This window comes from Tachysurus fulvidraco, chromosome 16 (genome assembly GCF_022655615.1).
Source record: "Tachysurus fulvidraco isolate hzauxx_2018 chromosome 16, HZAU_PFXX_2.0, whole genome shotgun sequence".
Classification (NCBI taxonomy): domain Eukaryota; kingdom Metazoa; phylum Chordata; class Actinopteri; order Siluriformes; family Bagridae; genus Tachysurus; species Tachysurus fulvidraco.
In genome coordinates this window covers 6,988,712-7,015,514 of record NC_062533.1, presented here as the reverse complement: position 1 = coordinate 7,015,514, position 26,803 = coordinate 6,988,712, and the positions used below count along the sequence as shown (strand labels likewise).

The window sequence follows — 26,803 nt, the reverse complement described above, 5'->3', positions numbered from 1 at the left end:
GCACGCCCCCTGCTCTCAGTCTCTGCTTGGACTTCTGCAGCTTGACACAAGTCATAATCAAAAAGATTTCCTAGTGACAGAACAAGCTGCTTTTTCCCAGAAGGATAAGCAGGTGACTGCTGCTGAGGCTGATGTCCTGTTTCTCAGCACCATCATCACTGAGTCTGTCTGTTGTTAGCCTGTCTGTTGCTATGCTACAGAAGGACACTAATGAGAGAGGAAGAGGAAGTCTGAAGGAGGCCCGGAGATAACGAGAGAGAGGGGGGGGGGGGATTTGGTTGAACTATAGTCAATCGAAGTTAAAGATATAGCCAGCTAAATAGGAAGTGAGCAAATGTGAGAGGAACAGAGATAAAAGGGAAGCCGGGTGTGATCGTGTGGCAGACTGATGCCAGGGTGTGAACTTCCAGGCTGATCTGGAGACATAAATGAAACACATGACACGTATAATGCGACAGACTTGGATTTAGTGAGACATTACGGGATGTAATGAGAAGAAGGGAGTCACACTAATCTCAGTGGGAACAGCAAGGGGTCTTATATAAGCCTTACCAAAAGGGACCATTACCCAGCATGCTCCCTATGTAATGGCGTCATTAAATATGATTCAATTAGAAGTAAGAAGTTTTCTGGGACTGAAATAAATTGGCCAGCGTGGTTGCTTCATGCAAACAGGTGACTCAGTGATTCCAAGTCCAGCTTTAAATAAAAGCTAACTTTTAATTTGAACAATTTTTTCACTGCATGATACAGTTCTGGAAAATAATCTGTTGTGAAAATAGGTACCTTGCTTGTGCTTGCATATACTTCTTCATTTTAACCACATTTATGAGGTTAATGTTTATGAGAAATAGGTTTAAATAGTTGCTTCACTCCCAACAATGACACTGTGGTTGCCTCATTCACGTAGCCAATTCCTTAACACCATCATCCCACATGGAGTTTATCCTTTTTCACTACATTTATATTCATAACACACTTCAGACACACTTATCCAAGTCTACCAACTGTATATTTACGCAGGGAGTCTAAAAATACCAAAAAACAAAAGAGCAGCCAGAAACAGGAGTCAATGCTGATGCACGTTCTGATTGACCAACGGTTATGATACGGCTGCTCATTCTTTTCTTCAAATACATGCTCTACTATGCAATATACAATATATAATATACCTCCTTTACTTAATTTTTATATATATATATATATATATATATATATATATATATATATATATATATATATATATATATAACAACATCTAAATTAGTATCACAAAAAGAAAAGACTTTTTCCACTGTATTGTATTTGTGGTGGGTATATTTTTATATGGTTTGATCAGATGTGCTTTTATGTCTTGTATCTTCATTAAAAGAAAAAACACGCTTGAAAAAAAAAAAACCTACTTGTATCCTACTTGCTCTCCAGAGTGCACAAAAACCGACGCACAAGAACGTTAACTTACATACACTTCAACTGTTCTACTTCAGATCACATAAATTTTAATGAGCTATTGAGTTTTTAGATACAAATTATGGTGGTGAGTTTTACAAGCTTGTGCATTTATAGATGCACAAACAAAAATACAACGAATACTTTCTTAAAACCAGTAATGCCATATTCATGGTGTAAATATTAGATATGAAAAAAAAAAGGCGACAAATATCCATAAATGAAGACAATATAAGACCAGTCAATTGAACCACTGAATGCTGCTGTACAAAAGGAGAACAGACTCAGGAGGTTATATATAAGCCATTTCTGTTTGCCATGGAATCTAATGCTAATACTGTGTAGCACTTTATTAGACCCCGGACTAAGTGACCGGTCTGGTATTTCTCAAGCTGCAGTGTGCTGTATTCTCCTTCATGTGCTGCAGAACAATCTGTCACAATTTTTTTTTAGCTTTGAATGAATAAAAAAACAATACAAAACAAAAACACATAAAAATTTCACAGTTTGTGTCTGTGATGTGCTCAGTGTCCAGAATCATCTAAGTACATGTCGCTCGTCTACTCTCAATATTTGTAGAAAGGGGCCTTGTGTTCTTTAGTTAATGTTACTAACTCTAAACATTTCTATACTTGTGTGATTGTAGAACTCTTATTTCTCAAATCAGAGCCTAACACTAGGAAACAGAGTATAGCGAATGAAAATACTCACATTTTAAAACCGTTACAGTGTAAAACGGAAATTACATGAAAAATAATACCAAATAATACCAACATCAGTAAATTTCATTTCTAAATAAATGATAGTTTCCCTTTTAATGAAAAGTAAATTAAAATGGCTTAATTGTCCTTTCTGTTCTCAGTTACCTCAAAGTCCACATATACTGTACCAGCTAAATTCCTTAAAACACAAATGTTGAAAAACGTTTATAAAAGGAACAAAAACTAAGATTTACAAATTTAACAATTTAAGAATTTATCAGTTTTATTTTTATTTTAACTGAAAATATCTATTTTAATATTGTTTAACAATTATTTATTTATTTATTTATTTATTTATTTATTTATTTATTGTAACATACATTTTTAAAACTGGGCTAAATACAGTACATAAATTACACAATTTTCATGTCAAAACTTTCTTAACATGTCATTTCATTTACATCTAATCCACTGTTTCTATAGTTAATTTCCAGGTTTGATGCTATAATGCTGTTCGATTTGATCTTTTTCTTAACATAGATGCGATGATAATAGCTTCACTTTTAACTTTGAGAAAGTCGAAAGGCAAAAGTGGTGCTTCCAAAACATTTGAAAATATGGTGAAAAGTTTTTTTTTTTTTATGTCTTCCATAAACCTTCACATACAACTTTAGAATCATAAGCTTCAGAAATTGAAATTTGTTGGAAAAAAATCATTGGTGGAGAAATTGGTGTTTTTTTTATTTCATTTGTTCTGTCAGTTTGGACTAAATACTGTGTAACTGTGAGGTTTGTCTTTCCAGAAACTGCTCTACAATCCATGGCTTGCAGTATCATCAGCTTTTTGTTTCAACCCACCAAGCCTACATACTGTAATAGTCAACAGCTATCTAAGAAATTTTCACAGAAACTCACTTTTATTTTTATCTCCTCTCAAATTACTATTAATCTCAAACAGTATAAAATCTTTTTCTGTATTTGAACTTTTTTACCAAAGGTTTTTAGGAAAAAGCTGAAGAATTTACTATATACACAGCTACACTTTCCTCCATCATGCACATAAACAAACACACACACACACACACACACACACACACACACACACACACACACACACACACACACACACACACACACACACACACACACGAGGGTGAGACACAGTCACTCCGCTTACATTTCTTGCTTGCTCTGACAGGGAAGACAAGCTGTTGACAGGTAACAGGCACAACCGTCACTGACTTCATTGCTCTCGCACCTCACATTCTATTTCTCTCTTGTTTCTTCCTCTCTTCTTTTTATCTCTTTCTCTCTCTCCCTTTCTCCCTGCCATGTTCTCGCCTTGACTTTCTTCTCACTTCTTCTATCGCCTACCTCAGTTCAATCTGCCTCATTCTCTCTCTCTCTCTCTCTCTCTCTCTCTCTCTCTCTCTCTCTCTCTTTCGCTCTTGCTCTCACTCCGTCTTTACTTGATAGACAGACAGATTTACCATGTCTATAAACAGAGCAGCAGAGCTGGCAGAGTTCTATTTAAATCTAACAACAATCTGTCACAGTGAGCCTCTGACACCCACATTATCAGGAATGACCTTTGCACAATAAAAACTTTGACACTTTGGATTTCCACAAGCAAGTTAAATAAATTGTTCATCTACTTCCAACTGGCATCAAATGTTCTTGAACTGTACGTATGACTGGCTCCTGGGTGACGTAAACAGCAAAGCAGTCGTCATAGTTTCGGGAAAGAGTGAAAGCTTCAATCTCGACAATGCTGCAGATTTCCTAGTCCAGGATTTAAGAGAGAGAAAATTGGTCATGGTCTACTATCTCTCCTCTGTCATCGGTCATAGCGATGGTTGTTAATTGTAGGTGTCTGTAAGCTTGAATTCATACATATAAGCCGGAATAGCACTTTTCACAGCCATGTTGCAGAATGAGCAGCAGATTCATGAAGATCCAGAAGTTAGCATTGGGACAGTTAAAGAAAATAAAGAGGGAATCATGGGAAAAAGGCTGTATGTATGACTGTGACTCAACACAACTCTGCAATCCTGCTATTTAAAGTGCGCAAAATCAGAGTGATGACTGGCATTCAGTTAAGGGATTAAATCATTGAAAGTGTTCTGGAGACAATTATGCCAGATAATCCAATTTTGAAATAAAGCCTCTAATCACTAGAATTAAGTCATTATTTATTCATTATAATTAGCAAATATAGAGCAATACTTCATAGTGTACTCTACTAATAAATATTTATATTTGATTTGATTAGAGTTATTGCTGTAAACTGGGAATGGGTATAATTTAGGAATGGGTGGGATGCCAAGGGCACTATGCACATCGATTCACACCCAGGGGCAAATTAGCATAGTTAATCTAGCTCCTGGTGTTTTTTTGGCATCTGAGAAGAACCTGGAGAGATAATTCACATGGACATGTGGAGAACATGAAGAACTCCACACAGCCGTCAAATTATACTACTAATAATTGTTTGGAAATAAAGTTTGAAGACATTCGTTCATCAAAATGACCATAAAATGATATTTAATCTAAGCTGGTAGAAAAGATAAATTGTTTAAATAATAATGACTAAACTCATCTAGAGTGACCATCATTAACTAGCTCATTAACTAGCTCTACCAACAACCATGAACATACCATATATATTATTGTTAAACTATCTTTACCATCTGAACCTGGCAATCATATTTTTGTCCACAACCGTATTTTAGCACTTTTAGCCTTCGTATTAACTATTGGTTTATTACTCACCTTGCATCATATTGCCCTGATACTAATGTGACATCTACGAGTAATCTTACAGGATCCACCAACAGGGCCAGAGGGTTAAAGAGGTTGTCGATGACCAGCCAAAGGTCAAAATATCACATATATTATAGTGAACTGTATATATATAGTGTACTGTAGAACAAATACCTCTCCTTGTACACCACACCTTCTCTCCTTAGCTTGATAGTTCTCTTACAGTAATAGTAATTTCACAGGTCATTATGTAAATTATCTATAGTTTATGCTTATTTCTGTTCATCACTTCACAGAAGATTAGGTAGGCAAAATGTTACAACGTGTAATTGTATGGGGCCAAAGATGTTCAAGCCAGAGATCTACCCAGTGTCACAATGGAGAGGCTTGAATGGATGTAAGTGCAGGAGACAGTTTAATGAAAGTCAGCAAACAATCCAAAATCAGGCAGAGGTTCAGATGGTGAGTAGGCAGGATGTCATAGCAACTGGTGGAATACAAAAACCTGGAAATGTGCAGAGTCAAAAAAAAAAAAGCAGTGGACGCTTCATAACATCTGTGTGAATGAATTGAACGTGTGTGTGTGTATGTGCGTGTGTGTGTGAAACTGGGAACAGGTTTATGGTTAGAAGGAGATTGTGAATATGTTGGTGGTCGTGGTGTGTTCTGGGAAATGGAGTTCAAAGATGGAGTTGATCTGACACCCAAAATATTGGACCTTAGATCATGACTGACTGTGTGTTTTAACCCAACCAGCAAAATAGAGATTTGTCAATTCTGTCAGAAATATGGAAATACTTTAAAAAGAAAGAAAGAAAACAAATCTTTCATTTCCAGCTCAATATGGTTGTGTTGAATTGCTCACACTCCTCATACACACACTGCATGTGAAATGACACATAGAATTAAGAAATTTATGTCTGATTCATAAAACTCTCAGTCATACAACATCATAAGTGTTGCTTTAAAGGTAAATGATGAATCAGCTTCAGCTACATGAAAACACACTCCTGGCCTCGGGACCTCATGGTCATATTTGATGTCATATTCATCAGTATCCTGTCTTATTGACCCAAATTACCTTCATGTACATCTAATCTAATGAAGTAATAAGGAGGACAGTGTGCTAGGAAAAGGAGAGAATTTAGCAGAATGTCATCCAAGCTTCAGTGAAAGAAATCCAAAGACATTTCACTGAGTTAGTGGTGCTTTTGTTTGAGGTTTCTGCAAATAAGATGGAAAAAGTGTGACTTTGATTTTTAATTTTATTTTTTATAACTGTTTGAGGCCAAAATCAGAAAATTAAACCCTTTTCAAAATCTCACCTCTCAGTAATGTGACATTTGCTCGCTAGATGTTTTATTCATCTTAGAGCATGAATAACTGAAGCCATATTTAATTAAAGCCCTATTTATAAATATAGACTTGCCAAAGTGTCCGTGTGCTTCATCTAAACAGAAACCTGGAAGAAATGAATTCATCCAAAATGAATTAATATCAAACTCTATTCACTGTGTGACAGCTTATGGGCTTATCTCTGATTAGTATATACAACACACAACACAGTACACAACACAGTACACAACACAACACACAACACAGTACACAACACAACACAGTACACAACAAAACAACACAGAACGCAACACAGAACACAACACACAACACAACACACACCACAACATACAACACATGACACAACAAACAACACAGTACACAACACAACACAACACACAACACAGCACACAACACAGTACACAACACAACACAACACAGTACAAAACAAAGTACACAACACAGCACACAACACAGTACACAACAAAACACAACACAGAACACAACACAACATACAACACAATACACAACACAGTACACAACACACACCACGACATACAACACATAACACAACACACAACACAGTACACAACACAACACACAACACAGTACACAACACAGTACACAACACACAACACAGTACACAACACACAACACAGTACACAACACACAACACAGTACACAACACAGTACACAACACACAACACAGCACACAACACAGTACACAACACAACACACAACACAGCACACAACACAGTACACAACACAACACACAACACAGCACACAACACAGTACACAACACACAACACAGCACACAACACAGTACACAACACACAACACAGTACACAACACACAACACAGTACACAACACAGTACACAACACACAACACAGCACACAACACAGTACACAACACAACACACAACACAGTACACAACACAACACACAACACAGTACACAACACAGTACACAACACACAACACAGCACACAACACAGTACACAACACACAACACAGTACACAACACACAACACAGTACACAACACACAACACAGCACACAACACAACACAGTACACAACAAAACACAACACAGAACACAACACAGTACACAATACAACACAATACACAACACAGTACACAATACACAACACAGTATACAACACAGTACACAACATACAACACTACATAACCTTTCAAATTTGTGGATACTTCAGTTTCCTCCACCCTCCAAATTCATTCCATGTTGTCCAAGTTAGCTTAGATAAACTGCCCACAGGTACACAGGTATGTGTGTGTGTGTGTGTGTGTGTGTGTGTGTGTGTGTGTGTGTGTGTGTGTGTGTGTGTGTGTGTGTGTGTGTGTGTGTGTGTGTGTGTGTGTGTGTGTGTGTGTGTGTGTGTTTGCGTGCGTACGTGCATGCGTGCGTGTGTACAGTATATGGTGCTGTTTTCCATCCTGGTTGTATCCCATCCTCACGTCTATTATTTCCAGAATACACTCTGGATCTACTGCCACCTTTTGTAGACAGCAGTTAGTGAAAGTGACTGAAGGTTGTTCATCATTTTCTTATTAACTGCCAGCTACTGTGGTGAGAAACAGGGTTAACCAATCTGGATCATGCCATTTTTTTTCCTTTTTAAACACCACTATTCTATGAACTAGCTATGCTATGAAAGTCAATTTCAAACTCTGACACACACACACACACATACACACACACACACAGCAAAGAAATCATTTGGTTTTGAAGTTTTGTTGCTCTTTAGGGGGCCGACTAACAGCCCTCAAACAGCTACAAAATGCATGGCTCCCTCCACACAGGGTGTCTCCTGTATGATGTCTCCCAGCTGTCTGTGTGCTTGTGCTCTGCTGGAGCTCTCCAAACCATTATCACTCTCTTATTCAATCACACCTTCCTTCTGATATTACCCAATCATCCTTTCATCTCTTTCTCTGGGCCGTTTCACAAGTGTGTGTGTGTGTGTGTGTGTGTGTGTGTGTGTGTGTGTGTGTGTGTGTGTGTGTGTGTGTGTGTGTGTGTGTTTAAGCTCAGGTTCTGTTTCTGTCCTGAGTGTTTGAATGTGAGTGAGAACATTAGCATCTGTAAATACCCAAAACCAAAACACACCAATCCTCACATACACTTACCTCTGCGAGCCCTTATCTTTATATATACACACACACACACACACACACACACACACACACACACACACACACACACACACACACACACACACACACAGGCCAGTCATGGCCCCTATCCTTCCATCTCCACTAAACCAAATCTCACACACGTACTTACACTAACACCACAAACTAGTTTCCTCCATAATTATTGATCAGTGAAGTTGTTTGTGAGCGAGTATGTTTTGTTTGTGTGGATGCATGATGTTTTATTCAGCACCGATTTACAGTGTGCTCTGTGGGCCTGGCAGAGGACGTCGATTTTGTGCTGATAGCTGTTGATGACACATCGAGGTTGCGAGCAGACAGAGGCATGAATATATTTATGGTTGTGATGCTGATTGGGCTTGGGCTGTGCTGGGTGTTAGATTAGACCTGGCCAGTGCTGTATCAAAGTTCAATACTCCATTAGTTTTGTTTATGTGTTCTGGCTTATGCCATTATTGAGGTCACATCAGGCTTGCAAAAGGCACTCAGGCCAATCGCAAAACAGCATGATTTATGGTGAACTGCTAACCTAGCAAGCGAGGCACAGGTAAATATTCCACCCACAGCAGCAAGGACACACACACACACACACACACTCACATACACATTCATGATGGCTAGCTTGTATGGGTGGATGTCTGCATACACACATTTTAAATGCCACACTCTTTGCACAGTATTGGGAAGATGAGAGCAGAGATAGGAAAGAGAGGGACGTGTCTGAGGGCACTTTGGCATAATGATGGGTTTTAATGTCATATTATCACTTCACTGATAAATACCCTGGAAATCTGCTTAGGAGCCCAAATGACTAATGTGAATATTCAGTAGTACGCTCGCTCTCTCTCTCACACACACACACACACACACCAGTCTCATGAATGCAGAAAGCTACTATCAACTGGAAAAAAAGATGGAATTTGCTCTGATTTGCTCTCCACTCTCTGTTTCTCTATCAAACAATGGCACCATTACTCATGGAAGACAAATTGTAAACTCTGCTGGCAAAATCTGATTATTTGATTCTGTCTGATAATTTGATGCGAGTGGATTTGTCATCATTTTGTTTGTCTGCTCATTTCTGAGTAAATAAAATACAAATCTGTTTATATTTACATCCAATAAAGACTTGCTGAGAATAGGAGGATAGGATTATCCCCTCTGGACAACACCACACACTAACATTTTCGAATATCTGCTAAAGCACTGATGATATATACATATTCAGATGGTTCAGCATAAAGCCCCACACACAAGACACACAATACAGGGAAGGCAGGGGGTCACTGGGGTCTTGTGCAGAAGTAATGGATAGTTTTTGTATGGTTTGAACATGGTAGCAAATACTGTGAAGCAATCTACTGGACTTTATTTCCGTATTAATTCATTAACATCGCTTTAAAATGCGATGGAAATTCATGTGACTGGTATATACTTGAAACACGAATCACTGCCGAATATTTAAAAGCAGTTAACGTTTCAGCCAGTCTACTGTATGATTGAACGAATAAATCACTAATATTATAAATTCACATTTTGTCTATAAATACAACCTATACAACCTATACACACAAGACAACATGCAAGGGAAATCGTTTAGAAATAAGATAAAAATAGAATTTGAATATAATGGAAAAGATCTTTTTTTAAATACATGTATAATTCCCAACTCCTTTCCTAGCTGTATAGTGATGTTCTATTATATCCACAATACTATAAAACAGATGAATACGCCTCAGTGTCAGAAAGAGTATGACTGTATTATGAATAAAATTCAGATGTTTGCAATTGTGTGCAGTTGTTTGCATACACTGGTCATGTGTAATTACAGTACACAAGGCTCATGAAGGTTTAATCCATCCTTACGTGTGATGGCATTGATATTGTCAGTATTATTACTGTGTACACATAGTGTCTGTCTCGTACAAAGCCATTCTAACACTACAATTACTTTTACTTGACACATCAAAATGACCTTGATGACTGCAAAGCTTAAAAAACACACTGTATTTCTCTCCATGAAATCTGATTTATTTACCATCACTAACTTGTGTGTGTGTGTGTGTGTGTGTGTGTGTGTGTGTGTGTGTGTGTGTGTGTGTGTGTGTGTGTGTGTGTGTGTGTGTGTGCGTGTGTGTGTGCAGGAACTATTTCGCTGTTCCACATTCAGCCATGCATGATAATGTTTGGCAGCAGATCACAGAAATGTTAGAACTTCACTGAGAACTGCTGTCATAAAAGCTTTTCTTTAATTTTTTTTATTAAAGCTCAATTAATAAAAAAATGAAAAATCCATAACTTTCTTTTCACCTCACTGGTTAAACAAAAGTAATTCCCCTGACTTCCTCGCACCTGAGGAGCCGTCACGTCTGTGTCTGTGTGTGTGTTCTGGGATAGAAGGAAGGACGCACACATTTTTTGCCTACACCTGTCAGAACAAGTGCATCACACCTACACTGCTCCAGATGGTCTTCGTTTTCAATTATTTATTTATCTCGTTTCAAGTTCTTAACTTTGTCATTAAACTCAAATCATTAATGTTCCAGTAACTTAACAGAGCCGTGAAATTCCCCCCGACATCCATGAGCGCCTTTCTGTCGAGGAGTGAGCCATAAATCCTGTTCACACAAAAAATCATCAACCTGTTTAATCTGCTAAACAAAACTTTATCATATCACAAATCTAATTAAAAACACGAGTCAGAAGTGTTTTTATAATACAAAAAAAAAGGGACATATGTTACAGTCTAAAATCTTATTTCTGTAGCTTGATATAGCAATACATTATATTATGAAGTCTCACTGATGGCACACAAATGATGCAGGGAAAACTTTTGCCCATATACTTAAAAGCAAATAAGCAACTAAATTTCAGATTCATGTGTATCAAATGATCTACTGTGTATACAATATACTGCCGAAAGCATTCAGACATGTGACCATCACACCAATCAGAGTGACTCACCAGTTAAAGGACGGGTGTTTCAGAAAAGTGAGCTTAAAATTTTATCCTGAAATCTAGGGTGTCTTTCCAATCTGCGTAATAACCTGACATGACTGTTACTGTCAAAATGCTTGAATCCACACTCTGAGATTGTCCAGCTAGCCCATTTACACCAGCCACTATGGGCTACAGTAACACATTAATACTATGTAAAATGATGATTATGACTCTAATTGTTCCCATCTAAGTATTATGATGTGAAATTAACTCAGCTGCTCCTGGCACTCTAAAACCAAGCCAGAGGCTAAAGCACTGCACCAGACCAGTGAAAATCCCAGGGTTCCATTTTACATTTCTTCAAGAATCGAGAGGACAGGCATCATACTGAGTAATCTGACTGAGCAAAGTAAAAGAGATTTGTGGATTGACATTGTAATTAGTTTTACTAACAATTCTCTTAAATGGAGCAACAATCCATTGGACAAAAGAATCTCTGAATAATGATGTAGCTGCATCAACAAGACAAGAAAAAAAAATATATATATATATTTTTGGTTTTCTATGAATATATTGCCCCTAGGTAAAAACAGAAGTGCTTGTGAAAAACTAAAAATTCTTAATGCCCTGAGAGCCTATGAGCCATTAATGAGCCATTAAGTGGAGTGTAAATTGACAAAGAAATCCAATGCTCAATGTAGGCATCATCAAATCTCTTTTTTCATCTGATAATAAGGAGTTAAAATATTATTATTATTATTATTATTATTATTGTTATTATTATTATTAACAATAATAATAATAATAATAATAATAATAATAATAATAATAATAATAATAATAATAATAATAATAATAATAATAATAATAATGATAATAATAATAATAATAATAATGATAATAATAATAATACAAATTAACTGCATAAATGTGGTTGTTTCTGAGCAAAGCCAAAGCATTTCTAGCTTTATGCCAGATTGGGACCACATACCTGCTATGTGGGAAGTGAGTCTTGTGGTGCAGTAGCAGGATCCAAGCAGCCATTTGGACAGTCTACTGTACTGAAGTGACTGTAAATTGAACATCAATGGACAAAATTCTTGTAAATAAACAAAAGAAAATCAGTTTAATGCATAGTGGTCAAGTAACACAGGCATCAAAACCATCAAAGCCCAAGATAGACACTATGCTGCCTTCTCACTGAGAATTCTGAATTATTGACAGATTTTTTTTATTCTATGTTACATTAACAGACATGGATGAAAGTCCATAACTCAGAAATCTCCTTCAGCCGCACAGACTTGCAGGGTTAGGTGGGTACGGCTAATGTTAAATACAGTACTTTTGAAATGGCTTTCTCAGCATGTTTTAACTATAATATATGCTGGTTAAAAAAAAAGTCAAATGTCTGGACGAGTGTCTTCTCAGCTTTACCAACTTTGTGCATTCTCTATGGTCTGTCCTCAAGAATAGAGGACTAGCATTTTAGATAAGAAAGTCAGCATTAATATTTCAAAACTGAATTCATAAATGATTTAGTGAACAGAACAAAACTTTCTAAAAGTTGCTCAGATCTGCCAAGCAAGTTAGGGAACAACTTTGCAAGACAGAAGAAATGTGTTAAAGACATGGAGTCCCTTTGAAAAAGACATAAATAAACTAGAAGGAAATGCATTCGATTGAGGTGCAACTCATTAGTTTGTCTTTACAGACAGTTAGTCGAATAATCAAATAAACCAAAAATGTTCCTACACACGCACACAAAAACAAGAACACACACAGACACACTAAATAGCATGTGGATTACATAGGCAATAAGTCAGCTGGCTTACTAAGTTCACTCAATTAAGAAAAAAAGTTTTTTTTTTCCCCTCCAAAAGGGAGTTGCACAATTTCAAGAAAAAGAATCCCTGTGCTTTAAGATGAGAAACTAAAGATACACAGAGGAACAGTAACAGCAGGAGTCCTGCATACTGTGTTGTAAGCCAGCAGGGAAAAAGTGTCATTTAGTATCGGGTCTGATTGTTTGAAGCCAGAGAAACGACCCCTCATGACAGAACTTCTTTTAAATGGAAATAGTGACAATAGACAGGGAAACTTAAATTGCTTAGAATTTTCACAGAGGAGCATGGCAAAAGGCAGGACTTTATCAAACGAGTGGCTACAACCCTCAGGTACAGAAAGAGTTCTTCTGAAAAACCGTTCGTAAGAGTACTATTTATTTTTCGAATCACACAAAATTAAAGGGAAGCTGCTTTTGGCTGCACCTTTATAAGTCCATAGAGGAGTCAGGGCTGCCAAACTTATGAAGATTTCAAGGAAAGCCAAGGACCTCAAAGGCAAACGTGTTGGATTTCAGCTAGTGGTCTGAATGCTGGATTTGGAAATGCTCTGACCTTTGTGAGCAAGAATGACCTTATGCTGTTTCCTGAGTTTTAATATGCCTCCATACTACAGTGGAAGCTCAGAGAATAATTTCCAAACCAGCCTAGGTTTTGTTCTTTTTGTATTTTACATCCCTAAAAATTATGATATACCCAGAACAATTTATGTAAAACTGTCTAAAATCAGTATAAGTATCAGTTAGCACATGAAAACATATGCACATAACTGTACTTTAAGTCAACTTTAACTAGTGAAGTGAAAGTGACGTGACATACGGCTAAGTACGGCGACCCATACTCAGAATTCGTTCTCTGCATTTGAACCATCCAAAATGCACACACACAGCAGTGAACACACACACACCGTGAACACACACCCGGAGCAGTGGGCAGCCATTTATGCTGTGGCGCCCGGGGAGCAGTTGGGGGGTTCGGTGCTTTGCTCAAGGGCACCTCAGTCGTGGCCGGCCCGAGACTCGAACCCACAACCTTAGGATTATGAGTCAGACTCTCTAACCATTAGGCCACGACTTGCCCAATACAAGTATTGTTTGCACGGCAAATCAACAAAACCTTCATTTGTCACAGATACATTGCTGCATAGTGAAATACTTTTCTTTGCATATCCCAGCTTAGGAAGTTGGCATCAGAGCACAGGTTTAGCCATGATTAGGCACCACCAGAGTGGAGAGTGTTAAGAGCCTTGCTCAAGGGCCCAACAGTGGCATCTTGGTGGTGCTTGCACTTGAACTCCTGACCAACATCTCAAGGCCATAATAATTGTGTAGTAGGCCTCACATCTAGAGATATTTTTATCCCCCAAATTTTAAAAGGCTATCTTTTAACTTAATAACTTAACTCTGAATACAGAGTGATCATTTCCATTTCTCAGAGCAATGGATAAAGATACACGAAAGCCTATAGACTAGTTAAAGTCTTTTTTTTCTTTTTGTTCCATTTGTTAACTACCTTTAAAAGCTTTAAAAATGATTCAATGAGAATTCACTGGCTCCGTGGTTATAAATCAAGTCGACAAACTTCATGAGATTATCCAATCTGGAACAGTTCCGATAATTTTGTGATTATCCTGCTCAGTCTCTTTACCTTTCCATTTGTTTGTTGTTCCCATTGCTTTAGTTTGTCATTACAGTCACCTTTTTATTCCTGCATCTGTTCCTACTGTCATTTTCGAATCCCTGCCATGTTGAACCAGCACGCTCGCTGGAGATAAACATGGCTAGATAACATGGACATCTTGCCTCCTAATGTGAACACAGTGTAAGTTGCCTCAGCTCTGAGGTGACAATTTGGCATGCATTAATGCAGAACAATTGTAGACAGTCATTATTTACCGAGACGTATCAGCATTGTAATATTTGCTGCTGCTCAATTCTACCAGATGAGTACAGGGATGTAGGGCGAGGTAGGAAGAAAATCTTATGGAGATTTGTAGCATGACCAAATAAATTTTCTTATGGATGTCAAATTTAATTGGCAGCTATTCGGATATTTTCAACACTTTGTCAGACTAAACAAATGATGGAGTTGTTCCACCTCTGAAGACACAGGTCTTCAGAGTTTGAGACAGAGAGTGAGAGTTTCTGAACTTCCTTTTGCTGTCTTATGATGCATATAGTATTGGATTTTAATGTTATTAGATTTTAAAAACATGAATTAAATCATATGACTATTAATGAAATACAAATTGATTTTACTTGTACAGAGCTTTTAATAATGGACACACTGTCACAAAGCAGCTTTACATCAATATATAAAATTATATACATTTTTAATTGATCAGTTTATTCCTAATGAGCAAGCCAGAACTCCCCGAAACAATATAAGAAAGAGAGGAACCAGAGCCAAAAGCCATCCTCATCTGAGTGACACTGGATAGTGCCATTATCAATAATTTCCCTTCTATAACTGTATACTATATAGTCAAAAAGTGCAATTATGCCACTAAGAACTTCAGTCTTATTGTTACATGAAGTCTATTATGTTAAACTGTTCACTGATAGAGAAACTGTTCATATCAGTTGCAGTCCAAAGTCATCGTTATGGTCTCTTTAGTGGCACCATCCACATTAAGCTGATGTATCTTTATTATTACAGTTTTACAAACACATAGTAATATAAAGATTGCATCATTTAACACATTCCTTCCAGAATGTGTTTCTACCTTGCACTAAGATTCAGATCCACATTGTCAATCACCAGGATAAAATCGTCATGGATACATTCAAAGTCAGCATCAGCACTGATTTTCAAACAATTATCTGTGTGTAGTTCATGCCTCCCAAATTCCCAAAGTAACAGTGAGTAGAGTTGTCGGAGATGTCTGGGTTTTTTTAAAAGAGTCTAGACTATGACTTAAATATCAAGCACTTGCGTTTAAGCCTAAAGAAAAGGGAAACAAAAACTGAACTTTGGAATTGAGTTACACATTTTTCCTTTGTTGCTAACATATAATCTGTCAAACAATAGCTAGCATGATAACATTACAAACAATACAAAGTAGTATAGGATACAAACTGCACTGATAATATATAGAAATAAATACAAATACTGCACTATATACATTATAGCAACCAAAAGATTGTGGTGAAAGGTACTGTATAAGGTCATCATTCATGCTTTTACATCCATAGTTACACCTGAGGTCTGAATACAGATGTGCACTAGTTTAGCGTCATCTCCTTCATTCCTGTTCTGATCTTAATGAAGAAAAAAGAATAAATGAATAAATCTTTTAACACGGCATCATACATGCACATATATCACTGTATTTATAAACGAACCAAAGGGAATATATATATATATATATATAGAAGGGTGCTCACAGAATTAACTATGTTGCTAAAGTTTGAAGAATATAAGCCAAATACAATGACAAATTATAATGGGTAGATTGTGGACAAAGGTATGCTTTTAAGATGACTCAGCTGACAATCGACAAGGTAAGCAGCCTTTGAATTTTCAATTGCTGGGGTACAATAAGGATTTTACACTTCAGATTCTATGACTGCTTCTGGGGGTCTTGCTGCTGGGTTGACCCTTAAAACAGAAAGCTTCATTTGTTTATACATACCAACAACAACAACAACAAAAAAAATGTCAAATTAGTTTCTTAGTCAGCTAACAACAAAAATGTACTGCATTAAATCAAATCCAAAGTGGAAAAATAAGAAACAAAAAACCCCAAAACAAACAAGGACGCATCCTTGTTTGTCTTTTGTTAGCAACAAGCTATCTACAGTACCATCTGACCCACAGTGAGGAGTGCTGTATATTGACCACCTCAAGACAGGAAAACTGTGTTGTCAATGTTATAGATTTAACAACAGAATATGTATATTGATTGATCCAGAACAAATACTTTTTTTTACAGCACAATTCATTGAAAAATAAGAAGTGTTGCTTTGTTTCATGTAGACGCTGAAGCCATATTGATTTCACTTCAGTCAGTTGCTGATCTCAGATGCAATTGAAGCTACCCTGAGTTTCTGAGCAGGAATTATGAGTTCTGAGGTTGTTTTCTATGTTTTTGTAAGTTATTAAAAATCACAGTTTGGATTGTTTTACGATGACAGTTACTTTTTATCACACTAGGTCTGCATTCAGATACACAGAGCTTGATTGTTTGCTTTTTTTTACCATTAATTCAGCTTCACTTTTCAAGTATTTGAATGGCCTCCAGGGAGGGCCCTAGTCGGTCAATTCCACAATTAACCACTGATCAATAGCCCCATGTGTGAGTGTATGTATTATTGTAGGCTATTACTGTATACTGTATGTGTGATACATGCATGAGTCTCAGTATATATGTGTGCGTCAAGTGTATGAACCTTTTTATACGGATGATTTATGGCTATTTTCAGTGCAAGATATGATAACCTTGGTTTTACAGTCTGAATGAATAAATGAGTGAAGCTATGAGCCTACAAAAATAGATCTTAAGATAAAAGAGGAATTTAGTTGAAACTGCAGTGTAAGCTGGGTCAAAAAGAACTATGAATGTCCTGCTTGGGGTTTTCATTTTCTCTGCCATTCCCTCTTCTGCATCAGCTCTCAAAGGATGGGAAGGAAAATCAAGCACACTGGCCAGCCTCCTGCTCCCTGTGGATACCATGGATATTATCACTACGGAAACTGGTACTGCCTGCCCTTCCCTGGAGCACAATCCATCCTGCTAAACCCAGAGAGAGTGTAGTGAAGACAGAGAGCTTTGTGCTCAGGCGAGAGAGAAAGAAAGCAAGATGGTGGGGACAAGAAAGCGAGTTGGGTTTGGTGGGAGACAGATACAAGTAAGTTCTGAATCCACCCGCATATGCATCTTTATTATTTCCAGCACCATCTGACACACAAAAACATACAGCTCCTTGTGAAAATGACAGCTGAATGTATGGTTGCAGCTTTGCTCTTTTCCTGCCTACTTTCCAACCCCTAATTATTATGGAACACAAGATAATTCAAAAAGGTAGCACCCTGTCACACATGCACACAGTCTGTAGGTCTAATTGGCCTTCTTGCATGGGAGAGAATATCAGTCTCACAGTAATTAAAGTCAGGGAGCAAGGGATGACAGAGATGGGAGAAAAAAAGGAAATGAAGAACCGGGAGCACAGGCCATGAAAGATGGTGGTGGAGAAGAAAACGATGAGAACGTCTAGGTTTTAACCTTGTCATAAAATCTGTGTCGTATCTGAACTCTGATATAATGTCAACTCATGTCAACCTAGTTAAAGGGTCTGAACTCTCATATGTCATAACATATGATGGAATATGTTACAGGAAAATAATCAACACTGTTTTGGTGTCATGCATCCTGAGACAAAGAAGAAGTATTTTTCCCAAAATACTTGATTATTTTGTAATAAGAGCATGTTCCATAAAAGTTTTGTTCCTTTTACAGTATACTAGCCAAAGACCACAAATAAAACTTTATCGATTAACTACGTCATACATTTTACATGTTTACTACATTTACATTTACTTTTAATGTCAAATATCTGCAAGGCTAGTCAAATAGTTCGTATCGTTTTCACCAGCCTCTTATTTTCTTTTTTTATAAAATGAATTCTCCATTCAGGTGTGACTTATTTGTCTATAAAAGTAGTTCTGGTTGAAACAGTAATTAATTAACAAATATAAATCTAACACTTTTATATTAATGAATTAGTTCTATTTTATTGTTCATATATTCTTTCACTGCATAATTGGGGATTTGTGATATGACAGATGTTAGACAAAATCTAAAGCTAGTAATAAATTTACGAGATACGAGAACCTTTATGTAACATTTACGGAGACTAACGTTAAGACAGGGAAGTCTTCATTACTGCACAAGTCTGCAATAACACAGGCAAGTTTCTTTTTCTGGTTTCTCAGTAAGATAGGGAGAGGGAAGCAACCAGTAGCAACATCCAGTAGCAGCATCCCACCTCCACCCAAACGTGCAAATAAGGAAAAAAAATTTTAATGAACTATAAAAATGTAAAAGTGAATAATATACATTTATTTATTTGTTTGTTTGTTTAGTTATTTATTTATATTTTTTTTCAAGAGATGACAATTTTGAGCTATACAAGCAGAAAAAAAAAGAAAAGAAAAAAACAATCATTGCTGATTTTCAAAATTATTTGTACAGTTCAATAATGCATAACAGGACATCCAAAGATGCACAGTGTATTTCTAGAAAATTTCATAGCCTTGAACAATGCTAACCAAACTGAACCCATTCATTCCACTCACCAGCACTTATGCTTCAGACACAGACTTGACACAAGATTAAGATGCGTGAGCACAGACGGATCTGGGCTAAAGCCATTTACTATGTAAACATGGATATCTCTCTAATTTTTAGAAGCAGACACAGATATCAGGATGAGATGTTTTTCTGCTGCTGGTGGAGTCGATTAAGTGCTTTAATCAGTGAGTCAGTGGATATAATTAAACCCATGGGACAGAGTTGAATTTATGCTAATTAAAAACACTTGCTTCACACATTGCCAAAGACACCTTCATGTCTCTCGCTTATAAATGCACACATGCATGCATAAGAAACATACACAGTAAATACAATAATACTATTTGTTTAGATAAAAAGACAAAGATACAAAAAAGGGTGTAAATGAGAATGAGGACTCAGGAAGATGATGAAGGTAGGTGCTGGAAAGAACCTTGCTTTGCTATGCTGAAGGAGAGACACAGAACACATTGTAGCTGTGATCGCTAAATCTGTTCGCTTCTTTACAGTGACACTGATCAATATCCTGATCCCACAGCCTGCCTAACCTGCATGAACAAGACATAACCTTTAAATTCTCACACACTTTCCCTGCCAGTAATACCAGCTAGTGCAGCCTAAACTTCTCATTCAGATCGCAAACACTCTGGTGACATTTCGGCTGCGAGCAATGCCTTTGTTCTGTCTGTGTGTGTGCGCATGTGCATGCGTGTGTGGGAGCTGTAGCGTTCGGCCTATCAGAGATCAGAGTCAAACTCCAGAAAGCCTGTCCTGTTCTCCTCTTTGTGCTTGGACCATTAGCAGCTGACATTTGGTGTTGGTGGGGCAATCCAAGAGCATTGATCTGAGGGAGGGAATGAGGGAGAGAATGAGAGAAAATAGAAGAGAGAGAGATGTGAAGAAAGAGGACAATCAATAGGCTTTGTAGAGTTGTGGACCTAGAGGGCAGGCAGGTATGGCGTAGGCCGAACGCTGAGAGCAGAAGAGAGAAAGAGATGAAACGCTTGGGTGGATATACAAGTCCACCCAACAGAGCTAATGTTAGCTGTGAGAGAAAGAGAGAAAAAGAGAGAGAATCCAGGGTAGACATGAGAGACACCTCCAGTATGAAACACTTGATCCAATCAATACTCATTTAGTAATTTAGCACGACTGCAACAATGTGAGCTATAGAAAATGATGTGTTACCATGGCAACATAATATCCAGTACCAGAAGATTTCTGGAGCTGTTTGGAAGTTTGTGGGTGTGTGAGTGCATGTTCATGTATTTGTTCCTGCACACACACAAACCTTAAGTGTTCATTTGCAGCACGTGTAGTGTTACATTCAGCGTTATAGCAGAATTTGATGCACCAATTAATTATGTTTACAATTATAATCAAGTTAGACAACATTTTCTTAGTCAGTGCATGCTTGGGTGCATGTGTGCTCAACCAGAAGAGCTGACAGGAACATTACCATGACATGAATAATCAATGAGGAAATTTTGCTGCCCAAATCAGTCATCTTCAAAACTGAAACGAAAAGCTTTCTACTCTCCTTTTTTCTGTCTCCTTCTCGTCTTAATATCCCGAAATAGTCAATAGAAATTAAGTGGAATAAATCAAGACTAGAACTGTCAGATACAGGCTGAAGTATTATTAGATAACTAGCTAACTAGCTGGCTTGTTACTGTATATTGGTTTTTATTTATTTGATTGTAACAGAATGAAAGTACTGATCAAATTTCACAGAGCTCTATAGGGTCCAGATCTAAACGGAATTATTTTATAAGATGAGTTTTAGGATTTTTCACATCATAGCCTTTGTTTTGTCCTAAAGCTTATACTTTGGTAGCAAAAATGTTTTTGTAAATACAGTATATAATACATCATTCATCTGTTCTTTTACTGAATTATAACTCAGAGTACATTGAGCAATTCAAGCCATATTTTGGTCACAAATTATCCAATCGGATTGAAAGTAAAACGTTCTTATAAAACTATCCAAAGTATCAAGCTAATAAAACAATGTCAAGAAAGTCAACTGTTTGATTTTTGACCTTTTATAAAGATTCTTAAGGAACAAACATTATCTTTATAAACTTTCATTATTAAAGATGAATTCTACATCCTAAGTGGTTCTTTATTTGTTTCTGTATGTATGAAACAACTAAGTATCCGAAACTAGAACATCTATACAAAGCATCCAGAAGAAGCAACCAAAGAGCCTTTTCCTTCCTTTAAGGTTTTTAAATTTAGTAGTATATACTGTGTATTGACCAACATTCTCCAGACGTGAACTGGAGAAGGCATCATGACGTTGGATTTAACCACATTACCAAAGTAGGTGTTGGAGCAGCATCTCAGCAGCTCTAAAGAATGTGAACAGAAATAGCAGAGGCATGAAACTCGTGGCAGGTGTGAGGTTACAGGAAAAAGGTGATGGGGTATATGTTGGCCTAGGATCGCGATCACGGTTTAGATCACTCCTACTGCTTCTTTTGAGGCGTCTACTGTAACGATGGATGGATTCGGGTGCTATGTGGTCCAGATTTTTTGCATAAAAGTTAGATGTATCATCTGACCTAGTGACTTCAGGCACAAGGATCTCAGATATTTTCTTTTCACCAAAAATTAAATTCCACCTTTTTTTTTTTTGCAGAACCCTGTTTATATGTTGATATTTTATGTGCTAAATAATTAAAAAAAATATTGAAATGCCATCTATGTATGCCATGAAAAATCAATCCGTGAAAAAGAAATCTGGTAAAAAAAAATTTAATGTAAAGAGAAGGTTTCATAATTTAGAAATATTTACAGTAAAACAAAGACAGTAAATGTGCAACATCCTGGATATTTATTAGTCAATATTCTGCACTATTTCCAGCTCCCTATTTAAGTGTAAGGAAATATGTGATAGTGACTGCTTTGTACAAAAGGTCAGCTTTTCCTCGTGTCTAATCTTTTCTATTGAAGTGTATTTTCAGACGACACTGATGGATTTAAGCTAAAATGGATGGCAAGGATTGTGCTAGCTCAAGTGCACACCGTCATTAAAGCAATAAGAGAAAGAACAAATATTAATAAAATCTGAAATTTAAATATTTCAAAGTTTCTACTTTTCACTCAAGTTGTTTCCAATAATATAATCTCTAATGAAATCTGTTGTATTAAATTAAAAAAAAAAATAGAAGCATTTGCTTTAAGTGGTCTCAGATTTTGGACTCCACTGTAATAGCCAATAGCATAAATTCATTGTGCAAAGGCAGAGAGAAGATGGGGCAACTGATAACATTTAACTGTGGTATTAATCTTTGTCTCAACAAAGAAGACTGTATCATTACAGGAATTAAAAAAGGATTCACGTCATTGTGATAGATTCAGTGTAATCCATTGGCTGACCAGAAGAGTCTTCTAAATATCAACAAAACACAGACCTTTCAACTGTTACAAATGCTGTTGATGTGGCGTTGTTGATCTGCATAAGTTCCTTCTCTCAGGTTGTCTTCTCTCTAAAGTAGCTAATCAAGATAAATGGCCACATCAATGATTAAACCCAATGACCTGTGACTCTACAGACCAGTTCAGAGACCACATCTCTTCTCAGCCCTCAAAAATAAAACAGCAATTGAAGACTTGTTCCAGACAATACCTGCTGAGTGTGGTTCTGGACACAGTAAAGTGTTGCCGTAGTTTAAAGGATTTTCGTTCGGGAGGATGGTTTAATATCTTTCAACAAATTTATGTGTAATCATAATATTAAATATAATAAACACTACAAACACACACAGGCAATTGCACACTCAACAACAAAGAAAAAATTAAGCAAGTATTTGTGTTTTGTCTACAAGGAAGGTTTGTATAGTCTCTTCGCTGTTGGCATCGTCGCTTTCCTGAGAGAAATGAAGTGATCCGGCCCGGATGGTATGCACTCGGATCCTTTCTAACTCCCGGTGCACTGCACTTCCACATGGCTCTTGCTCCCAATTTTAATGAGCATGCGGCCTTATCTATAAACCCGCGGGATCGGCACAGACCATGCTGCGATTTCCCACTGGTAAGCGCCAGAGAGACGTGAGCAGGAGAGAGATATGATAAGCCATGCTGCTTTTACACCATGTACCATACAAAGCACCAGAAAACAATCAAACCTCCTGCCCACCACATATTTCTTATATTGTTATCTATCTTTCCTCATACATTCATTAAAATGATGTGTGACCATGCATTTTTCTGTCACTGCTTGCATTTCAATTCAGGTTTTCAGAGTCGGTAAAGAAGAGGTTGAAGCCTCGGGGCTCGGCTCTGGCTGCATAGAATTGCATATGAGACCTTCTGCACACGGATAAGGCAAATTTGGGCATTGGCTTCGGCTCTGCCATGTGAAGAGGTGAAGTGTGTGAGCGGTTTAATTAATTAAGAAAGAAAGACTCCTTGTGCAGATACAGCTGAAATGAGCTCTGTGTAGCTTAAGGGTCTCTTTGTTAAAAGGTCTCTGTATTGATTCTGCAAGCCTATAAATTCACTGTGATCTAAGTGACCATTCCTTTAAAGCATTAAACGCTGAACCTGTGTGAGGCTAAATTGCTCTAATTAGCCTCCAGAACAAGATAAATGTTACAGCATTCCCAACGTGCACACACAGGATTTCAAATAAAGTTGCCTAAATGGTGAAACCTATTAATCACTTAAAGTTTAAATGGCTAACTATTTCATCTCACCAGTCATGTGATTTCTAAATCCATTGAATGTCATAAGTTTATACACAATTCAGCTGGAAGTTGCCATAGATTGTAACACCAGTTGAAGGGCCTATGTTGAGCCTTCATAAAACATACTTCAACCTTTCAAGGAACATTTTCTTAAAGTATATATTCTATAACAAATACAATCCTGAACACTCGCTCACTCACCTAATTGCTAACCATGATATCCTGGACAGGGTCGAAGTAAATCCTGAAGCAGAAATACACCTTGAATGGCATGCCAGACAACCATAGAGCAGCTAGACAACTAGAAACAATTTATCTTAGTTCATCCCATTATTCCCAGGTATTTCTATGAAACCGGAGAGCCCTGAGGAAACCCACGTGGACTTAGGGAATATATCCAGAAAAATACTCACATGATTTTTAGTATCAGACTCCAGTCTTAGTCAAGCACATACTTTACCTTGGCAATTAACCTCAACTTTGAGCTAACAGGCTGAATTTGATATTAATGATGTTTGAAGAGGAGTAAACACATCCCTGAGGCTGAAATCCCAGTTTGAATACATGTATTTTGTGTGTTTTCTCACTTACAAACTCACTGAGCTTCTAAGTACACTGTTCTCTGTGGAGAGAAAAAAACAGTTGTGCAGTTGTCTACTTTCTGAATATTCTGATTTCTCACCAGTTATTAGGTTGGTTCAATGTCAAGAACAAACAAATAAACAGTTTTAAATGTTAAAAAAACAAAAGTACTGAATTCACTGGCATAGTGAGCTTAAGGTAAGAAAGCCATGTCTCTAAATCTCTAGAACCTGAGAGTGGAAATCAGGAGCAATTCTGAACATGTTAAAGTCTGCTTGAGTCACTCGGATGTGAGCATGAAGAGAATAAAATGACTTGATGTACAGATGCACATGGTTTCAGATCAGATTTTATTAGTAGTAAATGATGTATATTTGTTCAGCACCTGCTTCTGCTTGTGAGACCTAGATTACGTAGTAGACTAATCTAGTAATGAAAAGATTAACTGTCAAGCGCATCAATACAAACATTCCCCCAAAACACCCACACATACACCACACAAATGCACATACACGATTGTACACATGCACCAACCACCACACACACAATTTATTCTGTAGGTAAAAAAAAAAATGCTGCAGGACTGTTTTCTGTGGAAACTGTGTGGAAGTGCTGCCAAATCACATTAGGCTGAAAAGTAAAGAGGTGACTGCTTTTTCTTCCCTGGTAGTTTCACGACGGCTGCATGTCATTTTAGAGGCAATGTGTTACTAACTAGTGCTATGAAACATATCTGTTTACATGCCACATTTAATTAACGGTGCATTGGCATCTATTTATTAAATTCATAATGAAAATGAACATTGAATTGGCTTATTGTCAACAAATATGAATGTTCACTCACTGCCAGAATGCATAATATACTGGACGAATCATGTCCCTTACTGACTGATAGACTTCTCACTGCTGAAATGTGTGAAGTTCAAGAGGCATTTTGTAGATTTTTTGTTGTTGTACTAGGCAGCACCAATAAACAATTACATTAATATTTCGATACCGAAACCTCTTTTTCCAGCCTTTTTTTTTTTTGAATAAATGGAGCACATATCCAAGCATGAAATTTTCATAGTTAGCTGGTTTGTGAATTAATACTTTTGCTTTGAGTGAGGAGGTAAGTAGCTTAGCACGAGAACATTTGATGAGGTCATGGACTGAGTAATCATGGGATTTGATCAACTTCAGGACCTAAAATTGTATTTACATTTAAAATTAAAAATCTTTACTCAGCCTCAATCTCCTTTAGAATTCATACTGAAATCGACCAAACGTTAGCAACAATGAGCAAAATCGACAGCTTGTTATTTATCAGGAAAGGTAAAGGTTATGCAGGACCTATAACATGTAAAAAATGCAATACAGGATTACGTCATAAGATATTAATAAAAATATCCTGATAAAAATGTACTAAAGATGAAGTGTTATGATACATGACTCATAATACTTAATGACATGATTTACCCACACAATTGAGTATTTGCCTAGTATAAAGATTAACACTAGCCACCAGCTGTTTACATCTGGCTCTGTAATGTTTAGTATTATACTGTAGTCTACAAGTGTAGTCTATTTTGGTATGTTTCCTACAGGCCTTTTTTCATTCTGGAAACACTAAACTTCTTGTGGCATTTTGCCTGAAATACCATTCATAATAATAATAATAACGACCAAACATCCTTAACCTAAATTTAAATGTTTAGCTTGTGGTGTATTTCGGCTCTAAACTCATCCACATTACATTTACAGCATTTGGCTGACGATCTTATCCAGAGTGACTTAGAATGACTTAGGTGCTCGAGGAACCTCGGATTCAAGCTTACATCCTTCCGAGCAGTAGTCCAAAAAGTAACCGCCAAGCTACCACATCCCACATACATTTGACATTTAGCAAACACCCTTATCCAGAGTGACTTACAATTTTATTTCAATTTATACAACTGAGCAAACGAGGGTTAAGGGCCTTGCTCAGGGGCCAAGCAGAGGCAGATTAGTGGATTAATGGGATTCAAACTTATGACCTTCTGGTCGGTAGTCC

General features: G+C 37.1%; 1 protein-coding gene across 6 annotated transcripts in view; it reads right to left on the bottom strand.

Moving 5' to 3' along the window:
- aqp4 (aquaporin 4) overlaps positions 1–12,553 on the bottom strand; it is a 27,802-nt gene extending 15,249 nt beyond the window's left edge. For all 6 annotated transcript variants that reach the window (XM_047801379.1, XM_047801378.1, XM_047801376.1 and 3 more), the window contains exon 1: positions 12,354–12,553. Coding sequence is in view for 3 of the 6 variants with exons in the window: in XM_047801376.1 (XP_047657332.1) it covers positions 12,354–12,406 (53 nt within the window). In the remaining 3 variants the exon portion in view is untranslated. The remainder of the gene's footprint in view (positions 1–12,353) is intronic.
- Between the last annotated feature and the right edge of the window lie 14,250 nt (positions 12,554–26,803).